The sequence below is a fragment of the Pseudorca crassidens genome, chromosome 6 (genome assembly GCF_039906515.1).
Source record: "Pseudorca crassidens isolate mPseCra1 chromosome 6, mPseCra1.hap1, whole genome shotgun sequence".
Taxonomy (NCBI): domain Eukaryota; kingdom Metazoa; phylum Chordata; class Mammalia; order Artiodactyla; family Delphinidae; genus Pseudorca; species Pseudorca crassidens.
This window is the reverse complement of record NC_090301.1, coordinates 10071049-10087436: the sequence shown is the minus strand read 5'-3', so window position 1 is coordinate 10087436 and position 16388 is coordinate 10071049. Positions and strand designations below refer to the sequence as shown.

The 16388-nt window shown below is 46.3% G+C and overlaps 1 protein-coding gene across 2 annotated transcripts in view; it reads right to left on the bottom strand.

The window, feature by feature from the left end:
- PID1 (phosphotyrosine interaction domain containing 1) overlaps positions 1 to 12207 on the bottom strand; it is a 258676-nt gene extending 246469 nt beyond the window's left edge. The window contains exon 1 of one of the 2 annotated variants that reach the window (XM_067740317.1): positions 11856 to 12207. In XM_067740317.1, the coding sequence (XP_067596418.1) occupies positions 11856 to 11885 (30 nt within the window). In that variant the 5' untranslated portion in view covers positions 11886 to 12207. The remainder of the gene's footprint in view (positions 1 to 11855) is intronic. The other variant, XM_067740318.1, reaches the window with a different exon arrangement.
- Between the last annotated feature and the right edge of the window lie 4181 nt (positions 12208 to 16388).

Here is a 16388-nt window from a genome sequence, read left to right as displayed (position 1 = left end):
CTCAGATACTGAGGGACAAGCTTATTCTCCCATCACCTCCCATGTCTCCCTTACTGCTCACCCCTGTGGCTTTGGATCTACCTTTTTTTCCCCTCAAAGTTTCCAGGCTCTTCATCTGAAAAGAACTGTTTTTCCAAGAAAGCCAGGTAATCCACCAAAACATTCGGCATCACTGAGCAGGTGTGAGCATCTGATGCCTTTGCTCAAAGGAATAATGTATCAAAGCCGACAGCTGCATTGAAGGTGTGACAGACAGCTAACCTTTGTGGCGCACGCAGACATGCCAGGCATGGTGCTCACTCCCCCGCCCTTCCCTTTCTTCCTCGTTTGGTGTCTGCCCATCCTTTACCCCCTCAGCTCCCCAGTCTCCCCTCTGCTTGACTTTCTCACCCATCTGCCATCCCTCACCTCAACCCATTTCATTTCTTTCCTTCACCCCCAAAGTAAACAGAGGAACAGAAGTCTAGCATTTTATGTGCCACACTCAGGAGGGACCACACATTCTGGTTTGCCAGGAGACAGACTCACAGGTCATGCCTGCTGTTCTCATTAGTCATTAATAGCGCCCCATCACCTCAACAGGACCTCAGATTGGACAAGAGGCCACATGATCTCATTATATATTTATTAAACAATGGCTTCTATTCCTTGCCCTTTAAAAGAGATGAAATCAAATTCCTCAAATTTTCCTCCCTGAGGGGAAGAATGTTTTCTAAACTAAAGTTATTTTCATATGCTTCTCAATAGCTTTTTACTAAAGTTCAATGGCCATTGGTAAAGTTGTTGCATCTTATCTAAAATGTTTTAGTTGCTATCTTCTTGAGAAAAAGAATTGTTCCATAAGAAATCCAGACCCTATATTTGCTAGGCATATTACATCCGCAAACTAGACTCAAGACCCACAAATGGTTGTGCAGAATGTATTCTCTGTGTGTTTTCTATCACAGGAGGAAGAATGGCAGGCAGGTGGCCCGACCAGCTGCAGGGATCGCAATACCAGAAATTCACCCTTTCGACAGCAAAACCTCCTGAGTCTACTGGCCACTAGGGGAGGGATCAGATGCTAAGATACAGGGCTAAAAAGGGCCCAGAGGACTGGGGCAGCTGGAAAACCAACATGTTAGAAAGAAGTGAGAAATGCGTCCCCGGGAGGATGGAGGTTAAAGGGGCCATCCTGAACGAGGAAGATCCGCCGAGGCATCAGCTGGAACGTTCCATCCTTTGGTCTGGATTTCTCCTCTTGCTCAACTACTAGCTTCTCTCAGATCCTTGGTCAAACTGAGATGGATGGCAAATGTCATTTCAGGAAGTAAACAAAGAAACGTTTGAAAAGGAGAGAATGGAACTCTAAGAAAAATATAGAGTTCATTATTTACATTCTGGGCTAGAATTTTAATATCCAGTTAAAAGAAAACAAAAACTACAGAGAATTCGCAGAAGTGAGAGCAGAAACTAGTAGTATTGTTTAGCTCCCCAACACCTGGCACTGTGCCTGGCACACAGTGAAAATTTCACGTGCACTTCAACAGCTTCAGGCATAAATGACGCGTAGTACACTGCACAAGGTTGTGAGTGTTGACGTATGTACAAGCCCATGAAACCATCACCATAATCAAGACGCCGAACACATCCCATCACCCCCAAAAGTTCCGCCCACCCCAGGCTCAGGCAGCTGTAATCCTGACTTCAGCCATTTTACATCCCCACCAGCAGTGCATGAGGGGTCCGGTTCCTCGACGTCCTTGCCAACAATTGGTACGTTGAAGCCTTTTGAATTTTAGCTGTTCTATAGTTGGGCAGTGTTATCTCATTGTGCTTTTAATTTGCATTTTCCTAATGACTGATGATGTCTTTTCATGTGTTGATTTCCTAACCATATAACTTTTTTGTTCAAATCATCTGCTCATTTTCTTTAATTGGGTTGTTTATCTTGTTACAGTATTGAGTTTTCAGAGTTCTTTATATATACTGGATACAAGCCCTTTATTATAAATATATGATTTGCAAGTATTTTCTCCCAGTCTGTGTCTTCTTTTCATTCTCTTACAAATACCTTTAAAGAGCAGAAATTTCCTGCTCTTTAAAGGGCAGAATTTTGATGAAGTCCAATTTACCCAAGTTTTCTTTTATTCAATGTGTTTTTGTTATTGTTCTAGGAAATCTTTGCCCAACCCAAAGGAACTTTTGGGTGTAGTGGATCTGTTCATTACCTTGACTGTAGTAATGTTTACACAGATGCATACAAAGATTTTCTGCTGTTTCTGTCTAGAAGTTTTATGGTTTTATGGTACACCTGGGTCTATGATTCATTTTAGGTGAATTTTTGTATAGAATATGTATGAGGTACAGACTGAAGTTTTGGGTTTGTTGTTGATGGTATTGATTTTGCTGTTTTGCATATGGATTGTTTCCGCATCGTTTCGTTGAAAAGACTATCCTTTCTCCGGCAAACTATTTCTTTACACTTTTGTCAAAATCACATTCACTTCTGATCAAAAAGGAGAACTCTCAAAAAAGGCCCTCGCTGACAGCTGCTAAAATTTAAAACATGCATCCTCTTTGATTCAGCAACTCCAATTTTATCAGTTCCATCTAAAGAAATACAAGCACAATGATAGTGTGCAGATCCTTATAACAGTGTTATTTACGGGAGGAAAACAACAACAACAAAAAATGGGTACAACCCAAATATTCCCTGACACAGGAAGGACTGAATAAATTACAGTCCAGCTCCACCACCAAATTTTATGTAGGGAGTAAAAGGAATGAGTTGGGGCTACATGAACTGACCAGAAGAGATATCCAAGAAACATTCTGTAAAGTGAAAAAAGCTACAGAGTTTTATATACATAATGATTACATTATTTAAACAAACGAGAAAAACCTAAATATGTATCTATACATTTGTATGTGTTTGTAAAAACCTAGGGAAAATTGTGGGCAAAAAACTACCAGACAGATCACATGAGTTTCCTTCATGGGCAGAACTGAGAATGAGGGAATGAACAAGATTATCAACTTCTTGGTACCCTAAGCAGACATTATTTTGTAATTTTTGAGTCAAATCAAGTCTAAAATAGTAGCCATGACTTTGCCATGCAGAGGATGTGCACCCTATTCCATTACACATCTGTACCACCACTTGGAAAAAAAGTGGGTTTTTTTGGTGGTTGGTTCTAGTAGGGAGAAATATTTTGGTACATGAGGGATAACCCCCCACCAAAAAAAATTCCACACTAAGTATATTATAGGTTGAATTGTGTCCCCCAAAATTTCATATGTAAAAGTCCTAACCCCTAGTACCTCAGAATGTGACCTTATTTGGAAATAGGATCATTGCAGATATAATTAGTTACGTTAGAATGAGATCATACTGGATTAGGGTGGGCCCCTAATCCGATATGCCCAGTGTCCTTATAAGAAAGGAAATTTGGACACAGAGAAAAACACATGGGGAGAACACCACGCAAAGCTTCAGCTGGAGTGAAGCTGCCAGGAGCCAAGGAATGCCGAAGACTTGCAGCAAACTACTGGGACCTGGGAGGGAGGCATGGCAAAGATGCTCCCTCACGGCCCTCGGAAGCTATCGACCCTTCATGCAACCTGACTGGAGACATCCACCCTCCTGAACTATGAAACAGTACATTTCTGTTGCTTAAGCCACCCAGCTTGTGGTACTTCATTAGAGCGGCCCTGGGAAACTAATGCACTAAGCTCCCAAGCAGTTAAACCTAAAGCAAAAAAAAGTAGCAAGAGCCACTCATCAGCACCACGGTCCCGCAGCCCCCAGGTCCGTGCCTAGGGAGCAGCCTCAGAAGACACAGAAAGTAAACAGCAGTGTCTATTGTCCCGCATTATAGGTGGCTTGTACACCAGGATGCCGTACACACCTGAGGGAAAGCTGGTTCCCGATGTAAAGACATCAAAGCATGCGGTGGGCAGAAGGGGCTACAGTATCTGCGTGTTTATCCCCAGACCCACAATTACACAGAAACCGTGGGGAAGGGTTTGTCGTGAACGGATTAGGGTGGATCTACTATTAAGAAAGGATAACGATTAAGGAGCCCCTTTCTCCTGGCACCTCCCCCTCCCTTTCACATGTGCAGCATCCTTCCCTACTGAGGAAGAGAGTGGAAAGTAAAGCAGCCTTTCAAAACTTGAGTGACTCTCAGTATCCTGCAACAAACCATGATGAAAAAGAATGTATGTGTGTGTGTATATATATATATATGTATAACTGAATCACTTTGCTGTACAGCAGAAATTAACACAACATTGTAAATCAACTATATGGTAATAAAATAAATTTAAAAAAAAAAAACTTGAGTGACTCTTCACTCTGAGAAATGCAAGTCCAACGAGCAGCTGTGCAGAGATCCAGGCTCCTTACCCTCGTCAGGACTGGAAACGTCTGTGCCATCGTGGCTACTGTATGAAAAAGAGGAGCTGGCCCAGGAGAGCAAGTACTATGACTCCTAATGACGTTTATTTTATCTTAAAAGTGAGTTCCAGCATAGGCATGGATACCTCATTAAAATACTTTATGCAGTCACCAAGTGAAAATCAAAACAAAATATCCAACCAGATACGAATAATCAACCAGACATACTCTGAAGCTGTCCTGGAGGTTGACTGGAAATGGATTCTAACATCAATCTACAGTTGTCCTTGCTGGGAAGAGGCAAATCCCAGAGGCTGGCTACCCGGGACCCTGCAGAGACTGACAACCCCGATCGTTTGAGAATAAAGCCCTGGGCCTCCCTCGGTCCTGCCTGTCTGGAAGAGGGTCACTGAGATCCTCCTTGAATTGACTGTCTTCCACACCCCAGCCCATAATTTTAAGTACCAGCATGAACTATCTCTTGAAGCACATTTACTTCCAGAGGCCCTCCCTTGGCAACAGGGCACACATTCCTCTCGGTGTTGGCTTCATTTTCCCAGGACGTTGACCAGAAGTGGATGAGAGAGAAAGCAGCAGCATTTAATTGTTCTTTAATGTCCGTTTTCATTATTTTTCAAATCCACCATAAACAAATTCACACTCCGCACAAAAAGCATGCTATACAGAAACACTAATTTAGTCCCAGTATATGAAAGTCAGGCACACCTTAGCCTTCGGAAGTACAGTGACAGAACACAGACAAAGGCAGCAGGTTTCATGAATGTACTAGCGTGTTAGCTTCCTAGGGCTGCCATAACACATCACCACAGACTGGGTGGTTTAAAACCACAGAAATGTACTCTCTGACAATCCTGGAGGCTGGAAATCCAAAACCACGATGTTGGTAGAGCCATTCCCCTCCAAAAGCTCTAGGGAGGAATCGTTCCTTGACTCTCTTAGCCTCGGGTGGTTGCCAGCCGTGCTTGGCTTTCCTTGGCTTGTGGTAGCATAACTCCACACTGTCTCCATCTTCGCATGGCCCTCTTCCCCGTGTCTCCTCTGTGTCTTCAAATCTCTCCTTATAAGGACATTAGTCATTGAGTTTAGGGCTCACCCTAATCCAGTATGACATCGCCTTCACTCAATTACATCTGCACAGACCGGATTTCCAAATAAGGCTACACTCACAGGTCCCAGAGTTAGGATTTCGACATATCTGTGTCGGGGTGGTGGTGGCGGCGGTGGGGTGGGGGAACAACTCAACCCATAACAATGAGTAAGACATAGAGACCAGGCTCTGAATCTGACTCTTGGTCCCTTTGTAGCCATGTCAGTTAGGAAAGCCAAGGGTGCAAGTAATAAAAGACCCAACTAATACACAGGCTTCAAAGAACAGAAGGAGGTGGTACTTTTTTTTACTACTGAAACCTCTTTTATCAAATTAAGACCTCAGTCACAACACATGAGGGGAGGAGATGGCCTGGGCTGTCTTACTGGGAAGGGATATCTCGGCAAATACCAAGTGGCATCAGTACTAAGTGAGAGAGCCTACTGTGACTTTGGTAGCATTGGAATATGCCAAAGGCACAAAGCAAGTCTGCGCTTTACCCTTGACACCATCCTATTCCAGTTCTCGCCCTGGGGTTTGGACCTGGTGAATATTCTGATGCTTTATCACTGGAGAGCAGCTAAATTGGGATCACAACCTTTTCTTTTTTTTAAGTTAACATAAAATGATAGTAACGAATTCCACGAGACTCTAAGGAGGTCTTTGGACAAATATCTCAAATATTTCTTCTTGCTCTCCTTAGATAAAGCTTCCATTTAGATTTGTGCCCAAAGGTGGCTGAGCAAAGCACACTGCAGCCATTGAGTGCTTCTGGACTGGTTTTATTTGCTGACCACTAACGAGTCCCTAAACAGCAGCTAATTGGAGGAGTCAAAATAGCCCTGTGCAAGGGAGCCTGATGGCCAATAGCCGTGGGGCTGTCCAGCGTCAGCTGCTCCAGGATCCAATTTATGGGACAAATTCATACGGTGGAATGGAGTCAGTGCGAGGGAAGGCGGGAAGAGAGAGATAATCTGGAACATCAAACAAAATGCAAAACGTTGCCTAATGCTCCAGGATAACCCAGGACAGTCAACATTAGGCAACGGGTAACCAAGGGTCAGAGAGTTTTTTTCCCAAGACTAGCATTTTGCAAGTCACTTAGTAGAGATTTTGCTCTTGAACTCTCTGACGTCCTCCCTCCCTTCCCCCCCAGTTTTGGTCTAAATGGGGAACGACTGCAGAAGTGATCGGGGTTGTTGCCAGCTTTTAAGGTCTCTAGTTTGTCAAAAGTCCAGGAATGACCCAATGATATAAGGTAGCATTTTACTTCTGCGAGACCTCAAATTAATGACAAGTCCAAGTTTTCTTTAGGAAGGATAAGGCCCAATGCTTCATGCTTACTCAACTATGAGGGCTGAAAAGAACAGCAAAACGTAGGATCGATTTAGTGAGAAACCTGTGTGTCTGTAAGAGCAGCTATTACTCATTTCTAAGCAATTGCTCTTGAACTCTCCGACCTCCTCCCTCCCTTCCTCCCATTTTTGGCCTAAATGGGGAGCGACTGCAGACGTGATCGGTCTTTATTGCAGTTTCAAGGTCTCTAGTCTGGATAAATGCCATGTGCTCCAGCTTAAGAGACTCTTAAATGGCACTTGGGAATTTCAGCTTGAGGACGACACAGCAGTTTACTTCCCCCAGAGATTTGGGCCACCAAAAAGAGGGTAGCCCTTGGTCCACGCAGGCAACCACACGGCTTCAACAAGAGATATGAAAGTAGCCTCTCAGAGCCCATGAGGCCCTCACTGTTGCCATTCTATTTATTAATAACAACAGCACCCGCATGTGTACATCATCCTGCTGTCTCATCCGTCTAAATGACAGAAGAGCGGTGATGGAGATCCAGAGCAAACCTCCTGCTTCGAATTCCAGCTCAGATCATGTCTGGCTGCCCAACCCCGGCCAGATCATTCAAACTCTCTGGCTTTCAGTTTCTTTATCTATAAGAAGGGGATAAAAGCGGTTATGGAAGGTAAATGAGCTAGATGATTCAAATAAAACCCCTTAGCGTCGTGCCACACACACAGTGCGTGCTCCATAAAAGCTGGTGTTGCCATGATCTGCCTCGCTCTGTTTTCCTCCTGTCAATTTGGTCTGCCAGGAAAAGTGTCGGATTTGCCAAGCTTTTCTCTCTGCCTGATGGGCCCAGTCTAACGGTCTCTAGCTGATCTTTTAGAAGGTTCTTCCATCTCCCTTCTCAGGGGAAAAGTGGAAGTGGGTAATGACAGAGAAATAAATCATGAACAATCGACGCTCCAGGCCAAGGCAAGATCCGCCCGATGTGACAAGGCAGAGAAAGGGCAAGACGAAGTGCTGTTACCGCCTCCAATCTCCAAATATTGGGCTGGCCAAAAAGTTCGTTCGGTTAATGAACACGTTGTTCGAGAAGGTTCTTGGTGAAAATGAAAAATGTCTTTTCTTTTTACTTAAAACCCAATGAACTTTTTGACCAACCCAATAGTATTTAGTCACAAACGTAAACCTTTTTATCAGCCAGACGTTTAACAAGAAACTAAAAGAAAGGTTCTTCAGGATCTGGTTTCCTTCCTACCCTTCCTCATTTCACCCTCTTGGAGGTTCTAAGGTACAGCCATTGACCAAAACGTGAATGAAAAGAAAAAAGAAAAAAAAATGGTGAGGGGGAAACACGGTCCAGGCTGAGAAGCCAAAAGCCAGCTTTATCGATAAAAGTTCTGTATTTTCTGGATCTGCCATGAAGACATTTTAATTACAGGAAAAACAGGCAAATTACTAGGACCTTTATAGAAGGCCTCATGAGAAGATGGTCACACATAGATCTACTCCACAGTTAGAATCTGCCAGAACTTTTTTCCATACCTTTCTACTACCACTCTCCATTCCGTCCTTGTAATAACTACACGACAGGCAAGGATGCATGGATCTCCTTTGTTCCAAACTCAGTCTCCAGTCGTCTTTCTCCTGCTCTCCACCTTTCCAGGCTGCCAAAAAACGTATGTGGTAGCACCCTGAAGACAGACGCTCTGGGGAAACGCACGCTCCTCGTGGCCGAGCCCACACTCCTGAGCCGATGAGTCTGTCACTTGTAACGCCTCTGCCCGGCCCAACAATGAAGTCAGTCAGGCAACCCATGTAAACTGTAAAATATCGAGGCCAGAAGTAGTCTCGTCTCTATGTTGAAAAACCAATACTTAGCCTTTTTTACTGGAAAGTCCTCTTTCACTTTTCTGAAAAAAAGCCTGTTTCAAATCTGCTTCTTAAAAAATTTATAACTCTCCCGAGTCCCTGTAAGGAAAAAAGTCTGCTGTGCAAAGGAGAAGGGAAGAAGGGAAGAATTCATATTTACTCCATTTTAAAAGCTGGGGTGGTCATTTCAATCTTCACATCCCCTTTGATCCTACTATATTTTTAATGGCAGAAGCTCCCAGCGAGGGCTCGAGTGGGATGTAACAGAAGTTTTAACATTCGGGGGGCAGGTGAACTTGCCGCAGTCTGTGTGACTGAATGAGAAATTCCCCAGCTCAGCCCTGCTCGGGGCAACAGGTCACTTTGCCTGTACTGGATTTGGGTCAAACAGCAAAGCCTCAGATCAGAAAATATCAGCGTTCGTTCATCTGGCGAAGAAGTGGGGTTTGATAACAATAATCCAGCCTGACCAAAGACGCCATTTCCCGAGCAAGAGAGCTGGATACCGGACTCACATTAGTAAGAGGATGACTGTCTAGCCTAAACAGAGTTCAGCCACACTCCCTCCCTGGGCCATGGACCTTTTGAATGGCGTCATCTAATAAAGTCAGTTAAGGAAAGATGTCCTTCTCTTCCCTCACCTCTTTTGTTTCTAGGTATTTGTACAAGAAATTGACTCCTTAGTCCTGTTAGGAAGCTCTGGGAACACTTCCTTGAAGCATTCTCTTCACTCAAGCTCATCTAAGTTAGAATGTTTGCATTAAAAATGAATGAGGAAAAAAACCAGGGAGGTGGTATGAGAAAGTTAAACAGATTTGTGTAAGGAGGTTGGGGCTTTGACTCTGTTACAGACAGGGATTCATCATTATTTCCCCATCGAATACGCTTTCCATTGCCATTTCCATGGCCACAACATCTGGGCATGTGAAGCATCCCATTCACTGAGGAATCGGAAACCAACGTTCCTATACAGTGGTGCCTGGAGGGCAAAAAAGGGAAGAAAAAATCGCAGATGGCAAACAGAGCCCAAGTGACAAAAATAACCACAAGGAATGTAAACAAAGTATCATTACAAGCAGCTCACTCACCACGTCACCCTCAACAGCTCCCTTCCCCAGAAGCAAAAAATAAAAACATACAAATCGTGCTGTAAAGAAGAGCTAAGCTGCTATTGGGGAAGAAGCCATGAATACGAAGATTTTTCTCCACGTGGCTCACTTTTATAATTGCAAGCCTTGAGGTATACTTTTAAGAGAACCAGGTCTGGCTGCTAATTTAAATTAGGGCAGCATGAAGTTAAGCCCTGTGTCGATAAGTATCTTCCAATGGTGACTTGATTTTAGTCAGTGACTAGGCATGTTTACTTGAGCTTTCAAAAGCCAAAAACCCCTGCTCTTTCAATCTGACACTTCAAAATGAAACAAATGCATTGCAAATGCACACTGTAATACACCAGGCTCATGCCAAACGCACATGTGTACATTTCACAGAAGAGCCAGGACATTTCTAGCGAGGAACGATCGCCATGCGGAACGCAAGCCAGAGCTAGCTCCTGCCAAGGGTCACGTGCTGTGGAGCACACAGGAGTCCCTACACGAAACAGGCCGGTAGAAATAACTTCAAGAGACAAAAATCTACAAACTCTGCAGAGGCACGGATCCCCAGGCCACAAAAGCCACCCCCAGGAATTCTGACCTCATCTCTCTAAGGACCTCCAAGAGCTTCTCTCCTCACTTGGATGGGAAGCCCTCCGCCCCCGCTAAGTCACTCCTTCCTTTAGAATAAATTCACCACCCTGAACTGAAGGAAAAATGCACACGTACATCTGGTAACTGATGCCAGGGCTGAAATACATTTACATCACCTTTGGCCAATCATTCAGAGCCCAATATTGACTCTCTTAATAAGAGAAGGAGAGAGTTAGGAGGCTGGTCATCCACCTCCCTGTCTTCAAGGCTAAAGATCTCTTTTCTTGTTCATTCTGTTTGAGACCCTAGGGGACTGGCCTGGTGTCTCAAGCTCTTACTGTGAACCCACTCCCCCAGACTGCAGGCCCGGGGAGGCTTGGAATGGGGTTGTGAGGCATCTGCTTCTGCTAAAAGCAATGCCCTCTGCAGGTTAATCCTCAGTATGAGAACTCACAGGCAAAGGTTAGACTCTCCTAGCATCTGAGAGACAGACAGTCCGTGTTTGGCCCTTTGAATTTTCATTGAGAAACCTCCAAAGCCAGTGAAGGCTCCTGGCCTCCACTGTCCCAAGTCTTCAGATGCATTCAGCTTCCAACGGTGCTGTATTTTACCACTGAAACACTTCTTCAAAGTTTACTATGAAACAGTGTGGCTCTAAGCCTGCCAAAAGTTTAACTGCAGGATTCAGTGGATTTTATCTGGCAGAGTAGCTGCCCTTCCTCCTGAGAATATTTTCCAGCGAAGGCAGTCAAACCTTGCAGTCAGGGTGATTTCGGGGTCCCGAGTGTCACTGAATGAGCTCCCCTCTGGAAACGCCCCTCTTTCTCACTTTGACCGCCTTCCCATCTCATCTCCCTGGCTTCAGAATCCAAAGTAAAAGCAGTTTGGCATTTCAGTAGACAGCAATGAAAAACTTTTGATGGGATGACCCAGGGCATAACTATTCCTGGCTGAATTTAACTTTTGATTTTCAAATATGTAGGGGAGCTTGGGTTCAGGGGAGACGAAGGGAGAGCGCCAACAAATAGGAGAAAATAAAATAGAATAAGCAGCATACCATGACCAAGCCAAACCAAGCTTGATATTTCCAAATTATATTGGCAAACGTATGCTTTCTCAAATCATTTGTTCTGTCTTTCCTGGAGACGAAAAGGAAAAAAAAAAAATCTGGATGCAAAATTCCTAACCCCAGACCAGTAAATTGTGTCAGTGGAATACAATCTAAAATTGCTGGTCAGAAAGTCCAGCGTTATATATACCTATAGGCAACTAATCCCCAAGGCAAAAGTTGCGCCGCCCGAAGCAATGCGTTCGTCAATTTCATCACCCCCCCCCTTCACCCCGACCGGGTGCCCGGCGCTGTGTTAAGCCGACAGCATCAGGTTCTAATCCTTGCGTTCACACACGATCGCTTTGGGCAAATCCTTGGCAGTGGTCAGACGCACCACCTCTGCTCCTCCGGTGCGAGCACCTTCTCCTCCAGGCTGGCCCCTGGTCACCCGGTGCCCCTTACCTGCAGGCGCTCCGTGGCCGGCTGCCACATCTTCCAGCCGCGGGGTCTGGCAGGGGAGACGCTGGCGAGACTCTGTCGATGGCGCCGGGGGGCGAGGGGCTGGGGGGCGAGGGGCTGCGGTGCCGCTTCACATCTGGGGTGGGCGCCCGCGGGATGTACGTCCAGGGGCCGGCGACCGCCGCGGGGTGGGCGCTGGGGGGCTGCGAGCGAGGGGAGGCGGCGCGGCGCTCGGCTGCCGGCAACTTGTGGGCACGGCCGCGAGCCGCCTGTCCTGGCGCAGCTGCGAGAGGACTGCGCAGCTCCGCCCGGGCCCACGAGCGCACGGCGGCGGCGGTGGCGGCAAGCGCTCCCTCCTCCTCCCCCGCCGCCGCCGCCCGGACCTGCGCGCTCTGAGCATGCCCGGGGCCGGCCCCCGCCCGGCCGGGAGCCCGCATACCGGCCGCGGAGGACCCTGAATCCCGGCGAGGGGAGTGTGCGGAGGCCAGAACCGGCGGCCCTGCTCCCCCGGGGAGCCCCGGGTGGGATGGGGTCTGGGCGAGGGAAGAGCCTGGAGAGGGGGGGCTTCCTGAAGCCAGAGGCCATAGCCCTCTGGGGTCTCAGTCTTCCTGTCAACAGGGATCTCCGAATCGCCTGGGTCTTGACGGGCACTGTGCTGAGCCATGGAATTCCATTCATGCCTTCCAGTGGAGTTAACTGAGCATCTATTAGGCTCCAGCCCCTGTGCTGGATTCTGAGGATTCAGTGGCACAGAACAGAAGACAAGAGCATGTTCCCCCTCTCCTGAGCTTCATTCTCCTTGGGGGAGACAGTCAGTGACAGAGGAAACACCTGAAAGGGCGCTAGGTCAGGTGGTGAGACATCTTGGCAAGAAAATAAAACAGGGGTGATGGGTGAAGAAAGGGAGAGGAGAGCTTCTTTGAGGGGGGTCCAGGTATGTCTGGGGTAAGAGAGGAAGACGGACCAGGTGAGGCATGACATGCGGGGCAGAGGACTGGGGCTCCTACACCTGGGTGAGGAAGGTAGCACAAGATCGCCCGTCCTCCATCCACCCTGAGATCTGCAGGTGCCTCAGGAAGCTCTGTGAACCCAAAGATAAGCCAAGGGCCAACCTGGGCTCCCAGGCATGGAGGGTGGTGTGGGCCACCGTGAAATAACTACCTTTCCTAAAGAAGCCCAGCTCCTCCCACCCTCTTGACAGCTGGCCAAGGTGAGTATGAACGTTCCCATCGTTTGGACAACATAGATGAGGCTTGCGGAGTCTAGGTGACCGTTAAAGTCACACAGCCAGTGAGTGGCTTCAAGATGACTTGGAGGCTGGGGCTCTTACCCTACTCCCCTAACTGCTCTGACCATGGAAACACCGTGGGAAAAGGGCAACGTTCTGGGGCTGGAGGCTGGGGGAGCTTGGCAGGATGGGGAGGCTACGCTGATTCTGGAGGCTGATGAAGAGGGTGGGAGGAGAAGTGGTGGGAAATGCTCAGGGACAGAAGGAACAGCTAGAGGGGGAGGGCCACACCATCTGTGCGGGGAGCCCAAGGCTCCTGAGAGATGGGCCCACGGAGCAGCAGGGACTGGCGGGGGAGGGTCCCGAGGGCATACCACACTGCAGGTGCACCGCCTGGGTCCTGAGCTACTCGGGCACTACTAAAATCAACACCCCACGTCTGGAAGGATCTGCCCATGGTCATGCACAGGTAGAGTGATTTCCAGATATCAGAGCACTCAGCTCACCAGACCCTCCCAGAACTCTCCGAGGGACAGAAACCGGCATCTCCCAAGGCTTGGGGAGCACAAGGTTCACAGAGCTGCCCAGAGGATAGTCACATAGTGGCAGTGCCTATCCAGGGCACTTTTCCAGGCCTCCGGATGGCTCCTTCCATACCACACAGTTGCTGCCACCCACCCAGGCAGGTCCAGACCCTCAGTGCCCTAGGAGCCTCCCCCAAAGCCACAGAGATGCTTCTGAGAGGCTGGTCTCTATCTCCCCTGACGACCACGGGACCCTCCCATTCCTGCCGAAAAACCACCAAGACTTTCTCAGCTACTTCCCCAGTCCCTGCTACCTGCTCTGGACCTACCAGTAAATCCCTTCTGATGAGGGGTTGGTATGTCAGCCCTGCATGGAAATACATCTCAGATGCTTGGTCATGTGGTCTCTGTTTTGAGATGGTATTTTTACTTTTCCAATAACTCTTCATGCACACTTCCCACACCTAGAAAAGTCCTGCTGACAATAATAGACCTTCTCAGCCTCCTAATTCTCTTTTTATAAAACCCCAAAGCAAAAAGAGATGCACTTCATTACGAAAGTCTAGAAAATCCAAATGTGCATATTCAACCTCTCAGAAAGCTAAAACAGGACTATTCCGTTGCCAGGGATGTCTTCCGACTTGAGCTCTGAAACCATCCTTGGTTGCAGATGCTTCCGTGGAAAAGTGATTTTGTTTTAAATAGCAGCGGGATGAGATAACGGCCTAAATTCAAATTGCATTAGAGCGTTAAATCCTGTCTTCTCACCACCTCCGAGTGTAATTAATTGTTATGACTCAGTAATACAGCTTTTAGTTCAGAGTATGATGCTATTTAAGGAGAAAAGGCTTCGGCTCTGTAGTGATTGCTTTCAGTTACTAGTCCCACTTTGCAAACATATTTGGTAAAGTAGTGTTTAAACTCAAAGGACACTCCTGTTTTCATTACCTTGATGCCGGGAATCAGGAAACTAGGGCAGGGGAAATGAGAGTGGAGGTGGAGCCTGGTAGAAGGTGACAAAAGGAACAACCCTCCCACCATCAGTTTGGCTCCCAAGCCTTCCAATTCAGAAGGAACCTGTAATAGAGGGTGGATGCAATAGAGACATCTACTGGTCAGAGCCAGGACGTGCACCCTGATCTCTCCCAGGCCCGTTTTGGGACGTGGCAACCTCAACCTCCTGGTGAGTCTGAAAGTGTAAACAGGTTTGTTCTGAGCAAGGGTTGCTGAAATAAGCAGGAGTTGTTTTGGAGCAATGAGTAGAAATATTAGGCACAAGAGTACGTGCGTAATTTCATGTACTTAATCCCCTGTAATCATCTAAGCAGGTCTAATCTTATTAATAAATACCATTTCAAGGAAAAGGACCACACACACACACACACACACACAAATTGGCAAGGCCAAGGTGAACTATAAACACAACGTTTTGTCCAGAAAAAGAATTCCAACCATCCCCAGAAAGTTTTGTAAGCCAAATTTAATCTAGTTCATGATTCTGAGTCCTAAGGTAAGCAACCTAGATGTCTACATCAGGAGAATGGTGGATTAAATTATGGTCCAGCATATCACAGGAATATTAAAAGATTAGGCAGCCATTAAAGAGGATAATTATGAAGTTGCATTGCAGCTTTAAAATGCTTATGATATGATTATAGATTTGTTTAAGCTACAGTGTACATAATTTTAATACATTTATAAAATATGTATCAATTTCAATAAATATGGGAAAGGACCTAGGACAATAAGGACACAGGCTGAATCCCAGCCTTTGAACTAGGTGAGGACTGCTGGCAAGTCATTGACCTTGCTGAACCTCAGATTTCTCATCTGTAAAAAGGGTGATAATATTACATAGTACTTAGAGTTATTGGAGGCCATGAATGAGTGAATGTGTGCAACATGCCTGGCACATAGTAGGTGTGCAGACAACTTTAGTTTTCATCCCATTACTTTTCTATTACTGAATGATCAAATTCTCACAAAGTGGCCCATGTTTCCTGTGGTCCAATCATTTCCATTTGGAATGTCTGTGGACTTCAATTATTTGATTTAGTTTTTCACATAAAAGTGATAAACCATATTAAAGCTCGTTTCCATTTTTAATTTAATCAGATGGTGAAATTTATTATGGTCACATGTTTAGCAGACCAAGTATTGGAAAGTCCTTCTGGTATCATTAACTTCATTTCAAAATCACCAAAACAGCTGTAGATGAGCCATATAGAAAATTCATTAAACCATTTAAACCTCCCTATAGTGATGGAGCCACTGGCTCTCGTCCCTATGTACTGATAGGTATTTATAAGGGTGTTCAGATAACCCTTTCCCTCCCTCAAAAGGAAAACTTCACAGTTGTCTTTGCAAACTGGGTTAAAAGGCAAATGGGGCAGGACTACTTAATACCCAGGATGTGTGTTGTCATTCTCCTACTCAGGACCTCCTCATACCCTCACCAGCCTTAGAAAAGTGGCAGATCATTTTCAAAGATGGCCGCAAACATTCTGCTCCTCTCAGAAGCCATGCCCTTTGCAGTGTGGCTTGCCCATTTCTCCCATCATGAGATGGAATTTATCTGCAGCCTCTGCATCTGTGTTGGATGTGTGACTTGCTTTGATCGGTACAATGCACCAGAAGTGACATTGTGGCATTTCTAAGCTTGGGTCACAAAACACCTTGCAGCTTCTACTGTCACCCTCTTGGAACCTGAGGTCATGGCAGGAAGAAGCCCAGACTAGCCTCTTTGAGACGATGACCCTGTAGAGGGAAGCCAAGCCAAAGTGA